General features: G+C 34.3%; 1 protein-coding gene across 1 annotated transcript in view; it reads left to right on the top strand.

Moving 5' to 3' along the window:
• LOC306868204 (SITS-binding protein-like) overlaps positions 1 to 18676 on the top strand; it is a 36058-nt gene extending 17382 nt beyond the window's left edge. The window contains exons 5-10 of the mRNA XM_079414285.1: positions 6596 to 6790; positions 7586 to 7854; positions 9066 to 9202; positions 10231 to 10352; positions 13125 to 13304; positions 14545 to 18676. Coding sequence (XP_079270411.1) covers positions 6596 to 6790; positions 7586 to 7854; positions 9066 to 9202; positions 10231 to 10352; positions 13125 to 13304; positions 14545 to 14721 — 1080 coding nt within the window. The 3' untranslated portion in view covers positions 14722 to 18676. The remainder of the gene's footprint in view (positions 1 to 6595; positions 6791 to 7585; positions 7855 to 9065; positions 9203 to 10230; positions 10353 to 13124; positions 13305 to 14544) is intronic.
• The last annotated feature ends 643 nt before the right edge of the window (positions 18677 to 19319 follow it).

Raw genomic sequence — 19319 nt, 5'->3', positions numbered from 1 at the left:
ATGATATAAAAGCATCAAATCAAGTAGCTTGTTGTTTTATAAATAATAATGAAAACAATGAACAATGAACCCCATGTAATAAATAGGTTGTGAGAAAGAGTGGCTGAGTATATTCCCCGTCTCTGACCTTCAGTGTGCTGTTTAATCTTCAGCCGTCAGCGGCTCGGCCTCTGCATCTGTTGTAGCTCCGGGCCTTCAAGCCTTCATTTTCCGCCTCAACACCCCACCGGCTCGCACAGCCCACAGAGCCAACTGGACTTGATTCTTCTGCATGTACATGTTGAAAATGATCATTTATCACTTATTTTTTATGGTTTATGTTTATATTTATGTATGGCTGTGTACAAATAAGTGCAAATAAGGGTTATTATGGTTAACTATAACCATTAAAAAAACATGAGCGTTGATTAAAATAAAATAAACGTACTGAAATAAAATGCAAAAAAAAAAAAAAATGCAGATAGTCGACAAGGCAACATTTCTCATCAAGCTGAAGTACTAAAATAACTAAATAAACTAAAACGAACAAATAAAAATTAATAAATACTATAGACATAATAAAACAAATATTAAAAGATCCAAAAAAATAGCATCACGCAGGGTTATCATCAACTAAAACTTCATGGTTTTAATATTAGTCAACCCTGTGTGATGCTTCTTTTTCCAAATCTTGTAATTTATATAAAAAAAAAAAAAATACATTATTTAAAATAAAATAAAATATAAAAAAAGAAGAGAAAAGAACATTTTATTTCTGATAGCTGCCAAGCCAACATTTCTAATTTTTGTTCGTTGAAGTACAAACATGAGTAAATCTAAATGAATTAAAACTTCAAAAAAAACTATAGAAAATACAGAAAATATATAAATAAAAATTTGAAAAATTGTCTAATTTAAAATGTCAACAAAAAATATAATCGTTTATAAATTATACTAAAATAATCAGCTATGTATCAAAAGTGTCAAATGTAATCTGTGCACATTAAAAATGTATAAAGAACTATATGAAGAGACTTCTTTTTGTTTTTAACAGAAAAATACCAGAGTGGATATTTGGTTTAAATAAATGACAATGACAGTGATTGTTTTTCTAAAGAAATGAATATGAATAAGAGGCTAAAATCAATGTTAAATTTTACAATTCACCTCAGCATTGAAGCAGCATCGGTGTCAGCTAATGTGCACAACCATGAGTAATTATATAAAGTATATTCAAAACTGATGTAGATCCTTCTTAGGCACTGTGCATATGTAACATTTTGTACTAAAAAGTCTAATCAGATTGTGAACTGTAATTAGCCTTCATCCGAATTATAAAACATAATTCGCCAAACTATTTTGATCCATACTCTTGGTGGAAAACCTAGTTTAAACGAACAGTTCACCCAAAAAAAGTAAACCATTGTTTCAGTCGTCAGTTACTCACCCTCGTTTTGTACCAAACCTGTATGACTTTCAAAATAAACTAGTGACCACTAGTGGTGCATAAATGACAGACTTCGCTGTTAATTTTCATGCGGTTGATGGTGAGGTTTCTGAAGGACTCATTATAATCACGAACACAGGCCAGGGTCTGGCAGAACGCGTTTCGTTTCAATACGGAGGTACATAGCAGGCAGAGTTACTGTGGGAACACTGTGTTCAAGTAGAAACGTCTCCCGTTAAAAGCCACCAGCTGGCCTGTTAAGTTCATTCTGACAGAACAAAACAGTCCGGGCTGCTCAGTGGACATGAAAGGCTTAATTTTTCTAAGCGGATCTGCAGCCGGTGAGGAGAGGTCAGGATCTGATCCCCTGAGAGAAAGACACGCATCTCTGGTTCACTGAAATGCCTGCAGGGAACTGGTTTACAATTAGGTGATACTTGCTGTGTTAAGGAGACTGATATGCTTTACCAGTGTGGGCCATATGTGTTATGTTAGCTTTGTCTTTTTACCACTTTTTTATGCATTTCTCAGTGCTTTTATCCAAGGTTTATAATGCATTCAAGGTGCATATTTGATCAGAATGCATATGTAGGTTGTGTTTTAGCAGCTGAACTATGAACAGACTGAAAGCCTAGGCTTGTACCTGAATTCCCCACATGAGCACCACAGCTTAACATCTCTGGAGCATTTGCTGTAACCACTAAACCATGACCCCAACAACACTTCTTTATTCTTGGGTAATATCACTATATAGTTGGGTCAGGGTCAAATAAGAGTGCTAATGCTGGTTTTGTAAAACTTGTATACCTCGTTCAACATAAGTTTCATTTTAATCTAAAAATGTCATGTGGTGTACCCATCAAATAAAAAGTAATACAATTTTCCTTACACCCTGAATATATCTTTATATTCAAGAATAATTTAAAATATATCTTTAATGTATTTATTTATTTGTTTGTTTTACAAATAAAATATAGTATTAATTCATAAATATTACTTGTTTTTTGGAGTGTGGCACCACATGACATTTTACAACCTGAGATTTATTGATATGATGCTAAAGGCATGTATCGCAATGTCAAATTTATGTTTATATGGTTTCACATGGTTTTGAAAAACTTTAATATCTCCTTAATATTCAAAAGCTCATGTGGTGTAACCATGAAATAAAAAAGTAATAACATATTATCCTTACGCCCTGAGTACATTTTTATTTTCCATTTTGTTTTCAAGGTATTTAAAAAAATAATTTAGTAATTCATAAATATCATTAGTTTTTGGTATATATGTGTATATATATATATATTCAGTCCCCTCCATAAGTATTGGAACAGTAAAGACACAATTGCTCTGTTGGCTGTGGAGACATTTGCAAATATGATTAAAAGATGAATATGAGACAAAACTACAGAATGTCACATTTTATTATTAGCCGTTTCAACACATACATGTTTTACCAAATAAAAAGAACAGCACTTGAAGAGTTCATCCCACTCATTGATGTGAGCATAAGTATTGGGACAGTTGAACATAAGGCAGATATAAAAGATTAAAAGCTATTATTTAGTTGCAGATCCCTTGCACACAATCACAGCAGTGAGTCTGTGACCCATAGACATCACCAGACTCTTGGTCTCATCCTTTGAAATGATTTTCCCAGCCTTTAATGCAGCCAATCCCAATTGTTGCTTGTTTTGGGGAGTTTCTGCCTTTACTCTCCTCTCCAGCTGGTGAAATTCATGTTCAATCGGATTTAAATCTGGAGATTGACTTGGGCAATCTAAGACTTTCCATTTCTTATAAACTCATTGACTGAACTGGCAGGGTGTTTTGGGTCATTGTCCTGATGCAATATGAAGCACTTCCCAATGAATCTGGTGGCATTTTCTTGAATATTGGTAGGCAAGATGGTTTTGTACCCTTCCAAATTCATTCTGCTACTGTCATCATACATTAAGTCATCAGTAAAGTTGAGAGGGCCTGTTCCAGAGACAGCCATACATGCCCATGCCATGACCCCACCTCCACCATGCTTTACAGATGAGGCTGTATGCTTGGGATCATTGCAGTTCCCTTTTTTTCTCAACATTTTTGCTTTCCCATCACTTAGATAAAGGTTCATCTTTGTCTCATCGGTCCATAAACACAGTTCCAAAACTCTTCTGGCTCACCTTTGTGCTTTTTTTACAAACTCTAATCTTGTCTTTCTATTTTTGGTGCTGGTCAGAGCTTTGCATCTTGCTGTGTAGCATCTGTAATTCTGTGTCAACGTCTCCTGAGGACAGTAGATTGTCAGAGCATCACGCCAGCTTTCTGGAAATTGTTGCTGATTTTACAGACATGTCTTTTAGGGTTCATATTCACAGCTTTTATGAATTGTCTGTCATCAACTATTGTTGTTTTCTCAGCCGATCATGTAATTGTTGGTGTTGCTGGTCCATGCCCTTTGTTTTTGCTATAGCTCTACTTAACTTACTCTTTTCTTTTAGCATCCAAATTATTTTAGCTTCTCTCTCAGAGTCAGCTCCCTCATCTTCATCCTGGTTTGTGTGTGTCCTCATCGAAAGCACGATTCAGAATACAGAAGTAATGGATATAACTGAAACGACACATTTCCTGCTTTTAATATCTGAAGAATTAATGCAACAGGACACAGCTGATCACTTAGAAAGACCTGTGAGGCAACTGCTCCAATACTTCTGTTCTGTTCTTAGGCATGCATGCTTGATTGATTTCAAAGCAGTATAAATAACACTGAGCGGTTTGTTTCACAGCTGAATTCCTCTAAAAAGATCAGAGGCAGGTGAAAGAGGAAAAAAGAGCAAACTTTCTGCCAAGAAAAGAATGTTCTCTATGTCTAAAATACTTAAAAGGCTTATCAGAACATTAACGTCAATGTAATACTGACTACAGCCCTCTTATTACAATAACTCATGACTTTGATTTCACTCTTTTGATTTATTTTATTTTTTTCATATTTGTTCCTTTTTCCATACAATACATTTTCCCTTCCATTGCACTTACATTTTGCTATATTGAAATAGCTATATGTGTTGAAAAATAGGCTATAGGCTCAAATAAAAAAATGTAAATGTTTGATTATAACCTAAAATAACAAAAACTGGGGCATTTATAACACAAATATCAGATCACCCACCATGAAGCATAATTCTGTGTGCTATCTGATACCTGCACCACACGTCATAGCACTAAACTGCAGTGGAAATCCTTCTCTTCTTTGCTAGTTTCCATTTTAGCTTGAAAAAACCAACAGCTTGACTTGGAATGAATTTGGTTATAAAAACACTTGCCAATATTCGCTATTTATTGCACAGATTCCTCATAAGCACAGCATTTGGCATGCCTGTACAATATGATTAATATTAATGACATTATTGTTATATTTTCTCAGACGTCGTGGCTCCGTTAGTGACTGTCATGGTAAAAACATTAATAGGGGCTGAGGTATTATTTTCAGTGATGGTAAAACAATAATATTTTCCATACTGTTAAAATAGTCAACAATTCTGAGACGTTAACGCTGACGGCTGCCTGTAATATCTGACTGTGTGTGTTAAAATAGTGAGACATTATGAGTGTGTTAAAGGAATAGTTCACCCCCCAAAAATGAAAATTTGCTCAATGGATCCTCTGCAGTGATTGGGTGCCGTCAGAATGAGAGTCCAAACAGCTGATAAAATAATAATCCACAAGTAATCCAGACCACTCCAGTCCATTATTAAAATGTTTTAACTTCAAACCATTGCTTTCAGCTAAAATATGACTCCTCCATGCATAATATTGCTTTCTCCAGTGAAAAAGTCATCTCGTCCAAAGCACAGATCAAGCACTGTTTACAAGCAAAAACCACAAAAACCGCTCTAAACAAATATGTTGGTGGATTGTGATGTGAGAGACAACAGGAGATGGGCTTTTTTACTGGAGAAATAGTTATGGATTATGGCCTTGTATTCTGACCAGAAGTGATGGTTTAAAGTTTAAACGTCTTCATATTGCATTTATTGTATTTCATTCTGACGGCACCAATTCACTGCAGAGGATCCATTGGTGAGCAAGAGATGCTAAATTTCTCCAAATCTGTCCTCTATATCTCAGATGGCCTTTAAATAACATTTTTAGTCTTTTCTTCCAGTGATGTGACCGCCAAAACGAGAGATTTTACAGTTTTTCATGTCACCAAAATACCGATAGTAAAGAGAGATTTTATGCATAATGCACAACTTTGAATTGTAAACCATCCAAAAATACAACAGGACTCTGATTTTGAAATGTATATGCTTTACTACTTTCAGCTGCGCATTACAAAGGTGAGGGACATAACATATGCACTCACACAATCACCTATAACATATTACAATATAAATACAATTAAGTAAACATTACCATAATTTGTCAAGAGTAGATCACAAGAAATCATACACATGCAGTATTCATTGATTGTGAACTGCCGCGTTTTGACTTCGAAATGCATAGCGCGCACATTTATTTAATGAAATCGTAACCTTTTGAGCTTTATTATCATATTAGTCTGTTTTTCTTTCTTCAAATTTAAGACTTCTCAAATTGATAATAAAGACTTTTGTTATGCCACTTGTCTCATTTTTAAGGACCACAGATCTAATAAAAACCTGTTTTATATGTCATGTGGTTCATTTGTTAAGTGTGATTTAGAAACACTGCTGAATTAAATTATAAACCTTATAAAAGATTTGAGAAAACATTTCTTCATTAAGATATTTTTATACAGAAAATGTATATTATTATTATTTTTTAAATATACAGCTGCATTCATTCATATTTCATATCTGGGTGTCATTGGTATATATATATAAAAAAAAAATCCTGACTTAAAGAATATGTTGCAATATAAAAAATATTTGCTTATATTCCAAAATATTATTTTATTTGATTAAATTAGCCTAAACTTGGTTATACCAATGAAAGTTCTTAAAATTGTTCATTGTTACAGCATCGAGTTTTTCTTTTCCTGTGTAGGTCAGAAGTGTGTTTTTGAACAGTAACAAGCTTGATTTGTGAGGTTAAATGTATAATTTCTGCACCAAAATGTATGACACTTTTTACACAGGTGCCATTAGACAGACAAACAGACTGATTGTTATCTTTGCTAATTATTTTTTGTCTTTCTAGGACCACAGCTACCTCAATAGCAAGAAAAGAACGTCTAAGAGACAGACGAGGGACCTCCCTTTTGTAAAGCTTCTAAACATTTCCATCACCCTGTCCCCATACCTGAGTTTGGACTCACAGCAGTTCCAGACCTCCATTCAAGAAGGCACTGAAGACTACTGGCTGAGTCTGCCCTCAGGACCACAGGGCCGACCGGTAACACTGACTGATTGCTTCTCACTGCGTCTGTCTAATGTTAAGGTTCTATTTTTTTTATTTATTTAAGTGTCTATATAGTTTTAATTAATTTTATTTATTACTTTTAATTTGCTTAGTTTTAGTTATTTTAGTACTTCAAGGGAACATTTCAATTTTAGGTTTTATTTTATTTTATGTCACTTAATATATTTATTTTTATGGTTTTAGTTTTAGTTTTACTTAACAATAATAATCCTGCTTGATGCCATTTTTTGTCTGGACCTATTAATTTATTCCAAAAAAACAAAACAAAAAAGCAATACAGACATACAGTGGCTTGAAGTGTCCTATGAATATGTTTAACGTTTCTTAATGTAAATTAAAAATTAAAAGAATGAAATCATATTATCAGGTTATATGTCATGTGGTGCAACCCCCCAAAAACTTTGTTTTATTTTTTTTATTAGGATTTAAATTCATGGTATCTGTCACAAAATTATTTATTACCTTAAAAAGTTTATATATGAAAATATGAAAGATGTGTACACTCATATATATTAAAGGTGTAAGGAAAGTACTGTTATTACTTGGTAGTTACAGTACATAACTTTTATCTAAACTTTTCTTGAAAATTGTATAAAAGTTTCTTTAAAGCCATATGAAACCAACATGATCTTTTTAAAGAATTTTCACGTTTTTAAGTAAAGATTTTTCCTATTATTTTTCATTGATGCTCTTTGTTCTTGATCCATATGCTTACCTGTGCATTATTATTGTTTCATTTGAATTTTTAAATGATTTCTCTTTCATAAGGTGCCTCTGTTGACTCAGTGGAAAGGAAAGTACAGTGTGAAACTCAACATCTCCAACCCAGAAGCCACAAGTTGGTTTCTGGACAAAGTGGACAGCTTACATAGCCATTTGGGCATGGAGTATGTCATCCTGGAAGGTGGTGAGGGAAACCCTTTCGAGGAACAGGCCCTGCGCCCCCCTCTGGCATGGGTTGGGGATGAATACATCAGACTCCTGGCTGACCTGGCAGATAGGATAGGGGAAAATACCATTGTGACCTCAGGAACAAGGTATTTGGTTGAATGATTTAAATAATCCCATGGATCAACATCCTTGTGAGGTTTTTAGGTTAGAGTGAGGGCTGGGATTGGGATTTTCAGGTAGTTTGGTTAAGTTTGTTTGAGTGAAATGCTGTTCAAGGATCAACTTGGATCAACAATCAAGATGACAATCCAAGAATTTGCCCCATTTGGCAAAATCATGACCACTAACTGAAACCTACAACTTTGTGAACAATTGACAGACTTTGTTCAGACAGGGAACCAAAATCCAAAATCCATTCTTGGCGTGTCCGACTCAAATCTGTTGTCTGAACCTCCAAAAAAATGCACCAAATCTGATTTTTTACAAGTCTGATCCAAACCACATGCATACATGTGATTTAAAATCTATTTAACTCTTTCCCCGCCATTTGCGGGATTTTCCATCTTTCCGTGTTTTGTGGTAGGAGGCGCTATTACACATCGTCTGATGAGTACTGACATCTGAATCAAAACACGGTGAAAAAGATGCAGAAACAATCTATTACATATGTAAACAGATGCATATGTAAAATAACATGATCATCAAGCATTAAAACGCATATAAATAAAAAATATAGACCCAGGAAGTGGTTTAGGATTGTGAAGTTTTGGGGATGTTTATGGAAGTGATCAACTCCATCTATGCTTTGATCATCGATTTGAATCCAGTCCGTACATAGACACGATTTTCTCAGCTTTTTGTTCAAAATCTTGCTTTTTTTAATGAAACTTGCTCACATTCAAGCGTGTCTTAAAAGAAGAATGCATGAAGCTAGAATAAAAGCAGATTCTCTGTTATTTCTTTGGACATTTTGCGAGGTCTGGGGGCCATAAAAGTTTTGTAAAAATAATCAAAAATGTTGGTGGTTGCTGGCAACTTTTTAAAAAATGCTGGTGGGGAAAGACTTCAAATGGATTTTATGAATGATTTATCATGTTATCAGCACTGTGGATATACCGTGTGTAGCAAAAGGCACAATTCCCATTTTCCCATCTTCTCTTTCCACAATGATAAGTTACTTCTTGTTGTTGTAGAAGACTCTTTGCATTGTTCTGACTTATACAGTTATACAGTTAGATCCAAAATGTCAAGTAGACAGTCACTCGTTTGAAAAACAAACTTTCCCATAAGAAAAAAAATATTGGATTTGGAAAACAAATTGTGTTGAAGGTGATTTGAATTGTATTTGTCTGCACAGGTCTAGCCACAAAGCGCTCTTCATCCGTATGAGTGCACTGCAGTCAGACTGGAGTTACTCCGGCCTGAAGGGCATCATTCCATCTCTGCTGCATCACAGTCTTCTGGGATATCATTTCTTCATTCCTGATGCAGTAGGTAATACCTGCCCACACATACATAAATACACATGTACTTCTTGTCAAAATGCATACCATAGATAAAGAATAAAATTTCATCAACTGTCTTCTTTAATCCTTTACAAAAACAAAAGAGTACTGGCACACAGTTGTACAGTACACAGTATGATAAATATCATAAAATATGTCTAGAATTTTCCCAGGTCAAATTTGACCAGTTAATCAAAAGGAGGGATATTGTTACATTTTGCATCAAGAAAATTAAGGCTGTTTATAGGTCTATTAGATTTGTTACTTTGTTGCATTGTAACTTTGACAGTCAGGCACATTTTCCTCACATATTCTCAAAGTACTGTAATAATACATCATATTTTACATGAAATATTTTGTATTAAATATGTTGACTTGGGTTTTAAAAATGAATTACAGACACATTTTTCAAAAATCTTTCTGAAGCTGCACAGTTTATTGATCATTAGTTTATTGATAAATCTGGCTTTTATGGCTCTTATAGTAAGAATGAGAAAATATGGAGCTCCTATTTATTCAGAGGCCCAAACTGAGCAAAAATATGAAATTTGGTGAAGATGCTGATCTATGGCCAAAACATAAGATGAAATAAAAATATATATATAACAGACTACTTACATAAAATGTAAAAAACCTAAGTTGCTTCAATCCAGTAAGTGTTCATCTTGAAATATTGCTAAAAATATAAAAGCTATTCTTACATTTACTTTATAAAAATCAGTAAATACTGATTAACACATACCATGAATTGATGTACAGTATTTACAATTACAGGAAAAACCCTTTTACTTAATAAAAAAGTATAAACAATCAATCTGATGACAGAAGGCATGTAGTAGATTGTGTACAACAGGTTTTTCAGCCAGTTTTGATCACGCTTTAGAGGCCTCTATAGGGTTAAGTACATTTTGCTTCCAAATTCTAATAAAAATATCACAATGCTAGAAAATCGTGATTGTCCACAAAAAAATGCAATTTCTTGACATGTGAATGCATTTGTGGGACTGTTAATCGCAGGAGGCTCTCTCTCTGCCGAACTGGTTGCCGATGACGAACTCTTCGTTCGCTGGCTGGGAATCGCAGCCTTTCTTCCTGTCATTAGCTTCCAGACACCTCCATGGGTCTTTGAGAAGGAATGGGTGAGTGCCACAAGGGCGGGTCCTCGGCCCCATCCGGGTTTTAGCTTTCACTTCAGTTCCTTTCCAGTTGTGGTCAGAAAAAAGGAATGATATGGAGCCAAGTGGGTCATACAATAAGAAAGACTGAGTTTTCAAGAAGCAAAACTGGGCGCAATATGTTGGCCATTGAGAGTTAAATGACTCAGAATTAAAGACGGTTTCTTTTACACTCCTAACATAACACTGGAAACATAATACTCATTCACTCCATGGTATACCATGAGAATGTCCTCCTCAAAATACTACCTAAATACACGCCAGAATATCCAGTCCCAAGCAATGATATGTTTGAGCCCTAAGAGCCCAGTTTGAGTTTAGGACCGGAACAGAGCATCCTCCAGGTGGCCGTTTTTCTTGCATTTCATGGTTTAATTACTTGGCCTTTCCCCAACATCACCTGTGGTTAAGGTCTGCATTAGCGTCTCTTTCAAATTTATGACTCTCAATCTCAACTGTAATGAGAGCCGTTGCACCAGGAATTAAAATGAATCGCTGGATAAGAGGAAAAGAAAATTTCCAGAGACAATTACAGGTTTCATTAGTGATTTGACTTTACAGACTAGAATAAGAGCGGTTATTGTTTTTTTGTTTTGTTTTTTTCTCTAATCCCTGGTAGGAGTAGATCTTTCCATGGATTCCATTGCTAGAAATGGTCAAATAGCAGGACGTAGAGGGACAGTTGACTTAAAATGAAAATTCTGAAAATGTATTACTCACCCTCTCCTTCCGTTGAATGCAAAGGTCATGTACAAACTGTGAAGATTCAGGTGGGACAACCTCACTTAAATGTAGGAGTGGATCCCCTGAATTACAGTTTTGTGTGTGTATAAAACAGAACTCACTCTCGAAAACTATGATGCATTTGGTATCTACTGTTTTTAACTGAAATAATATTACAGTAACCAAAGACTCATTAAATTTGATGATTTTAACTAAACCACCGCCAACAGAGCCATCATGTTTTATTTATGTTTGGAAGCCTACTTTGCAGTGTGCGATCTTGAAGGGTTGCCATGATAATTTAATATAAATTATGCTTTTTAAGCATCTTTGGGCTTGTTGATTGGGCACGGCACATGAAGCAATCCATTAAAATAGGCAGTTGAAAAAAAACTTCACGTCCTTAAATTATTTAAAGTGCTCTATTTTCACACACTAATTTTGTACTTAATATACTAAAAATTATTCTTCCGTACTACTTAAGATGATCTTAAGAATATCTAAGTGTACTCAACTGTGGTATTTTGGGACGCCATGAATCCATGAATTGGGACGGTTCGTCTGTTTTAAAAAAAAATATATTATTTAGAGACCACTTGAAGTACACTTGAACCCACTAGTGTATGAAAGATGAGTACACTTAGATGTTCTTAAGATTATCTGAGTATATCAAGTACAAATTTTTGTGTGAAAATAGAGCACTTTAAATACTTTAAGGAAGTTCACTTTTTTTTCTCCTGGGAGGTCGCAATGTTTTCATATGTGGCTTATTTCCAAGATAACGTGTTTGGATTTGAGTTTATTGTGGGCTTGTTCTTATCTGTCTGTTTGTTAGCAAGATCTGGCAGCACTAATGAGTCAGGCATTCCCTGTGATTTCTTGCACTGCACATACAGAAAAGACAGAACTCTGATACACATTTAAACAGCTGTTAAATAGCTAGCTGCTCAGTTCGTTTCCATACACACTGCATAGAATTTATGTAAGTGCGGTTACCACAACCTGATTTTTTCAGGAGTCAATTCGTTTGTAGAATATGATTATCACTCCCATAAATTCTGAACTGTGTGCGTACAGAACAGAATTAAGAACTGTAATGTAATCTGTAATCTGTACAACTGAAATTTATGTTGTTATTCTCCAAAAAAAACCTTGACATCCCTCCGACTGCCTATGGGATGTTCATGAGGGAAGTAGTGTTGCCCGATTAAAGAAAGAATCATTCTCTTGAGTCGTATCTTTCAACTGAATCAGTTGATCAGGTCCAAAAAAATCATCTAAATGATTGGTTCTCGAATCAGACTGACTCTGCATGGAAAAAAGTTCTCATTTTGTGTTGTGAGGAAAAAAGTCTGATGGATTTGGAACGACATGGTGAATAAATGATGATAGAATTGTTGGGTGAATTATCCCTTTAATAACTCTAGGACGTCTATTTGAACAGTGAGAAAATGGTATTGGAACATTCATTGGTTTTGATCTTGGCTCATGGATATCATCTGGACAGTCTTAACCCTCTTAAATCATAGTTCATTAGTATTAATATTAAATGTGTTGATCATACTGAAAGGATTTACTTGCCATTATTTTCCATTCTTTTTGGATTATTGCCTTCTGCAGGCTGTGTGTGTGTGTGCATGTACTAGCTTTTGTGCGATTACCCAACACCCACTAGAGACCCAATGACTATGTTGGGTCTAAATAGGAGGAAAAAGGGAAAGGAAGCCGCAGGCCTGTTTTCTCCATTTAAAATTAGGCCGAACTCAGGCAGTTATTCAAAATTCATCTCATGAAACTTTTTTTCATCTGAAGAATACTTTTTTATGAACGTGGTTTTGCTTTGTTTCCGTCACCAGAGGCTGGCTAGGATGTTAACTGAAGGATATGACCTCTCAAGGAATGTTAGAAACGAACCACAGCAGAACTAGACGGCAGCGGTGTTGAACAAAAACTCACATCCTCTTTCATATAAGTTTTATTAAGTGTTCACTGACAGTTTCAACTTCTTCCTAGGTCCTAAACCTCACCAGATTCTACATAGCCAAGCACCATGACTTAGTCGTTCCTTTGATACTGAAATTCGCTGAGGAATGGCAAGATACCGGAAACCCCATCTACAGGCCGCTGTGGTGGCTCAGTCCAAATGACCCGATCACGTTTACCATTGATGATGAGTTCCTCATTGGAAATGAGGTAAGCTGCTTATAGAAAGGGAACATGTGCAAGTCACGTTTTTACTAATTGGCCCATTTAGGAGTAACCTGAGCTTAAGTGCTCTGCTAGAAGACGTGGTGACTGTGATTTTACCAAGTAGGACATATTCTTGAATCATTTGTTGGTTTTGGAACAATATAGCCCAAACCTCCAGCCCTAACCTGAAATCAGTAGATTATATGTTTTCAGTGTTGATTTCGACAATTAAAGTTCTGACGAGATGTTAGTTAATGAAGGGTTTTCAAAGCCAGAATTTCAGCGCACATAATTTTACTCTTTCCCGCAAACTCTGTGCTTATAATGAGGAGCTTCCCACAAACATTCACTCACTATAGCAATGTGGTTCAATGAATTGAAATCTGTCTCAGGCTGTTTGTTTCTTATGCTATTGTGTGTACGGTAAGCTATTGTGCTATTAAAATGACTCCATAGCACCACCTAGCATCTAAAGCCCAAAGTATACTTCGTTTTTTTTTACTTTTTTTTTTTTTTGATAACTAATTTCCCCTGGAACGCAATTGAGCTGGTTTGAGCTGGCGTATACATACAGTTGACGTGTAGCCATTGATGGTATATTTCACTTGATTGCACAAACGCAGGCAGTCAATACATGCACTATAGAAAATGTCAGAAGTTATGACCGAAAATATATCTTTGTACTCTTCTAAACTAAAGTTGCAACTCTCTCATAACCCCCTCACTCAAGCGTTTGTCAATGCAGGAGTCTGTTGGTGTTGCAGTCTCCGCTATTTTGTTCTTGTTGTTCCATTTCTTTAGTTTCATACTTTCCTGTGAAATAACAGCCCATCTTGTGAAACTACTGATTAGTCCAAAACAAATTCAATGCAAATGTGTGACCTGAGCATGCAAAGTACTCGAGTGGTGCACGTAGTATGCATGTACTATTCTGGTAACAAAATTTTCATCAGACATTTTTGCAGGTATCAGAATAAATGTGATTAAGCACCTCATGTAATACATTTCTGTTGCCTTGTAGTTACTGAAACCAAATTCTCATTCCAACCTTCAAGAATCAACAAAGATGCCGATGAAGTCCTATTTGGCGAAATTGTGATCACCAAATGGCACAATAATGATAGTTAAAAGATCATCCCTGTGGGTTCGATTTCCTTTCTAGCTAGGCTACATATTCGAAACTAGGCTTTCAAGGTGATCCCTGTTATTGTATACTTGAATTTTTTTTCTTCTGCTTTTGTAGGTCCTTGTTGCACCGGTTACTGAAAAAGGAGCTTTACAAAGAGACATATACCTCCCGGAGAGTGACTTTCAGTGGCAGGACACTAACAATGCTCAAGTGTTTGATGGAGGGACGTTTCTGGAAAGTTACCCGGTCAGCCTTGGGGAAGTGGCGGTTTTTGTACGATGGCGTTCCTGAGGCTTATTCACCACTTTTTTCTATTTTTAAAATTTTCACTTGTGCTGATCTCAAATTGCACTTTCCATAAAGACCATTATCTGCGTCTCAACTTGAGATTAGGTAGAAGGTAATTTGCACTTTAAAAATCAAAGTGGTTTATATTTTCTCATGATTTTTAGATCCCTCTTGTTTTCTCCGCTACTTGTTTTGTTAATTCATACAATTTTTTGGACTTTTTTTCTTCAGAACGCAGTTTACATTTGATAGATTCTTCCAGCCTCTTAAATTGTTATCATGATATGGAGCTAGAAATCAAACACTTTGCTTAAGAACAATCAATGGAATTTTATGAAGACCAAACAATTGAAAAAAATTGAGAACGACTCTACAAGGAAAAACCAATGCGCTAAATGGATGAAGATGAAAATACGCTAAACATCACTCATCTCATCTCATCTCAGCGGGGTTTTTACTTGAACTTTGCTGAACATTTGCTGTAGTTTTGTAATGTTTTACCTGTACCTCAAGTTTTCATGGTGTTTTTGACATATATTTTTCGACATGAACTGTGAGAGAAGCACTTACTGATAGAGAAAACTGAAATTAAGGGCTTTTAGAGTGAATAGCACAATTATTTTTGTTTACAAAACAAGAATATTGAAGATCAATCATTAGTAGTAGAATATGAGCCTATGACAAACAACATTTTCATAGCTATACAGTCTTAGTTGAAATGCAACACACAGCAAAGGACAAACCGTTATTTCATAATAGTTGTTTTTGAGAGATTTTGATATTATGCTGATTTTAATAATTATTTGTTTAGCTTCTTACAAATGACCAGATTAACCAATATGGTATTTCTAGATCTTAAGTAATTCATAGGCCATTATTCAAGGTAGAATTAGAGTTTTGTATTTATATCAATTCAGACTAAACTTGATCATTCTTAACTTTGGAAATACTTTGATGACTGTAGTGGCATTTGTACATTTTGTCCCATTAAATGTAGTTTTTAATTGTTATAAAGCTGAATTCTGCCATTACAAATGATTTGGGATAACGGATGTAGATTTTCCACAGTCCAAGGGCAACAATTGTCCTGTAGAATGGTGGTTTAATGAGTCTGGGCAAAGTACAGATGCATTTTATAATAATTTGCTAGTGGTGATGTATGGCAAGCTGTATTAACTTTAATCTAAAACATATTTGTCTACTTTCATGCTACAAGTGCTTATTTTTTTAGCTGCTAGTATCTATTCCATTTGGTACTAATATGTACTTTTTGGCTTCTATAGTGCTTGTTCTTTAGGGACTAGTGCCTTATTAAAAGATACTAGTACTTATTCATTAGATTCTAGTTTCAATTAAAATAAGAGTTTAAGAGTAGTCAAAATTTTATTTTACTAGTAACATTTTTAATTGAACTCTACAGTGGCCATTCTGACTAGTCATAACATATATAATGAGTAAAAAAAGCATTTGTGACTAGTATAAGATTTGTTACTAGTAACAATTACAAAAGATACTAGTGTCTAATAAATAAGTAGTACCTAATGACTAACTACTAGTATCTATTAAATAATATGTAATAAGTACTAGTATCTAATAAATTCTTACTAGTAAAATGTAAAAAGAAACTAGTCACTATTAGAATACATACTACTCAGAACTGAATAGTTGATATCTGAATGACAGATTGGTACAATTTTGAAATGTTTTTCTAGTAACTGTTGAATAGTAACTAGTTACTACTGAAATACATACTAGTATCTAATGAATAAGAACTAGTATCTTTAAAAAGTTACTACTACCTAATAAGCACTAGTCAATGGTAAAAATTTTAGGTAACACTTTACAATAGGGAACATTTATTCACTATTAACTATGACTTTTCCCTCAATAAATTCCTAATTTTCTGCTTATTAATAGTTAGTAAAGTAGTTGTTAAGTTTAGGTATTGGGTAGGATTAGGGATGTAGAATAAGGTCATGTAGAATGAGGCATTAATATGTGCTTAATTACTACTAATAAATGGCTAATATTCTAGTAATATGCATGCTAATAAACAACTAGTTAAGAGACCATAAAATAAAGTGTTACCAAATTTTAATTGTGTTACTAGTAACGGTAGAATACATGCTAGTTACGACTGAAATAAGAGCTAGTATCTATTAACTAGTGTCTTTAAAAAGTTACTACCTAAATAAGTACTGATCTAATGATAAATAAGAACTAGTATCTTTAAAAAGTTACTAGTACCAAACGAATAAGCACTAGTAACAGTAGAATACCTACTAGTTACAAGTGAATGCTAGTATCTAATGAATAAGAACTAGTAATAAGAAAAGATACTAGTGTCTAAGTCAATGGTAAAAATGTAAGGGCATTACTAGCAACAGTAGAATAGTTACTAGTAATGATTAAAATAAGTACTAGTATCTAATGAATGAGAAATAGTATCTTTAAAAAGTTACTAGTACCTAAAGAATAAGTACTAGTTACTAATGAATAAGAACTAGTATCTTTAAAAAGTTACTAGTACTAAACGAATAAGCACTAGTCATTGTAAAAAATTTTAAATGCATTACTAGTAACAGTAGAATAGTTACTAGTTACGACTGAAATAAGTACTAGTATCTAATGAATACGAACTAGTATGTTTAAAAGGTTACTAGCACCTAAGGAATAAGTACTATTAACTAATGAATAGCACTAGCAGCTAATGAATAAGCACTAGTAACTAATGAATAAACACTAGTTGCTAATGTATAAGCACTAGCAACTAAATAAGCACTAGTAGCTGAAAAATAAGTACTAGTAACTTAAGAAAAAGCACTAGTAGCTAATGAATAAGTACTAGTAGCTGAAAAATAAGTACTAGTAACCTAAGAAAAAGCACTAGTAGCTAATGAATAAGTACTAGTAGCTGAAAAATAAGTACTAGTAACTTAAGAAAAAGCACTAGTAGCTAATGAATAAGTACTAGTAGCTGAAAAATAAGTACTAGTAACTTAAGAAAAAGCACTAGTAGCTAATGAATAAGTACCAGTAGCTGAAAAATAAGTACTAGTAACTTAAGAAAAAGCACTAGTAGCTAATGAATAAGTACTAGTAGCTGAAAAATAAGTACTAGTAACCTAAGAAAAAGCACTAGTAGCTAATGAATAAGTACCAGTAGCTGAAAAATAAGTACTAGTAACTTAAGAAAAAGCACTAGTAGCTAATGAATAAGTACTAGTAGCTGAAAAATAAGTACTAGTAACCTAAGAAAAAGCACTAGTAGCTAATGAATAAGTACTAGTACTTAATTAAATAGATACTAGTAGCTAAAAAAAACAAGTACTAGTAGCATTAAAATAGATGTGTTTAAGGGGTTAAATGTTAAGATGGCTTGCCCTAGGTGCTGCTACTTTCACTCTCACGCCTTGACAAGACCCAAACTTGGAGCATTGGTCCCCGTGCTAAAACACTAAATCACAATCACCGCCGTGTGAATCTACAGTGCAGAGAGAGAATGAGAACTTGATCAGTATCACCTGATACGTGTGGCCTACTGGGAATGTCCTCTTAATCCTCACTGTGATTTTGAATGTTTACTGTATCTACAGGTTTCTCAGGTCAAAGATATCAAATCCAAGAGAAAGAAAATGTCTTACGCCCCAGCACACTGTTGATGTCTTAATCTCTTGATGCTCTTTTCATGTGAGCATTTACAGAGAGGCTAATTGTGATGATCTTATGTAGAGTGGTGTTTCGGGAGCCCTTTTTGCTTGTATTTTATATTAAAATGCTGCGCTATGAAAACAATATGCTGAAATGTTCCCTGCTGAGCAATCTTCGACTTTTTTGTAGGAATCAAGTGCCACAAGCCAATCAGCAATATGCATTTATCATATAACTGTGCCATTTTCTGTCTTCTGTCAATCTGAAGAATAGAGATGTCAATCTTCAATAAAGTTTACATTTTGTTACTGTAGGAACCCATTGTTTGAAATCTTGCTTGCAGACTAAAATTACAAATTAAAAGAAGGAAATAAGAAGGCATAAAGGAATTTAAACCAATTTTAGGACCGGATTTGGAGAAAAAAAAAAAAAAACTTATGTTGTTAAATTCTTGTTTATTTAAATAAGGGAAGGACAGATGCTATAAATTTGGGAGGGGGAATTAAAATTTTATGAAAAATATTACATTTGATTGAAGAAAAAAATAACTACATTTTTATCAAATTATTAAAAATTATATACAAAATTTTTTTACACATAGAATCATGGGAATTTATAACATTTAGATGAATTATGGTACTGATAATGAGCTTAAATGTTCTGAAAATTTCACAATACAGCCCTAAGATGTTGAATCAAATATAATTTCTTAATTTCTTCCTTTGATTTTGGGCTCAAAAGTAACTTAAATCTCACATACGTTCTTACTGTTTGCAAATACTTTCTTACTGTTTGCATAATAGCCTATAGGCATACAGTATGTGTAGTACTGCATGGAAATAGAAATACATTAATCTATAGATGTGAGCTGTTTTACAGGGTGTTAGAATTCCCATCTTTGCCATTGTAGAAGTAGCCACCATCTAAGACCCTTCAATAAAGTGTAAGCC

The sequence above is a fragment of the Barbus barbus genome, assembly GCF_936440315.1.
Source record: "Barbus barbus genome assembly, chromosome: 50".
NCBI classification, from domain to species: domain Eukaryota; kingdom Metazoa; phylum Chordata; class Actinopteri; order Cypriniformes; family Cyprinidae; genus Barbus; species Barbus barbus.
Note: the sequence above shows the minus strand (reverse complement) of the source record. Positions and strands in the feature narration are given on the sequence as shown.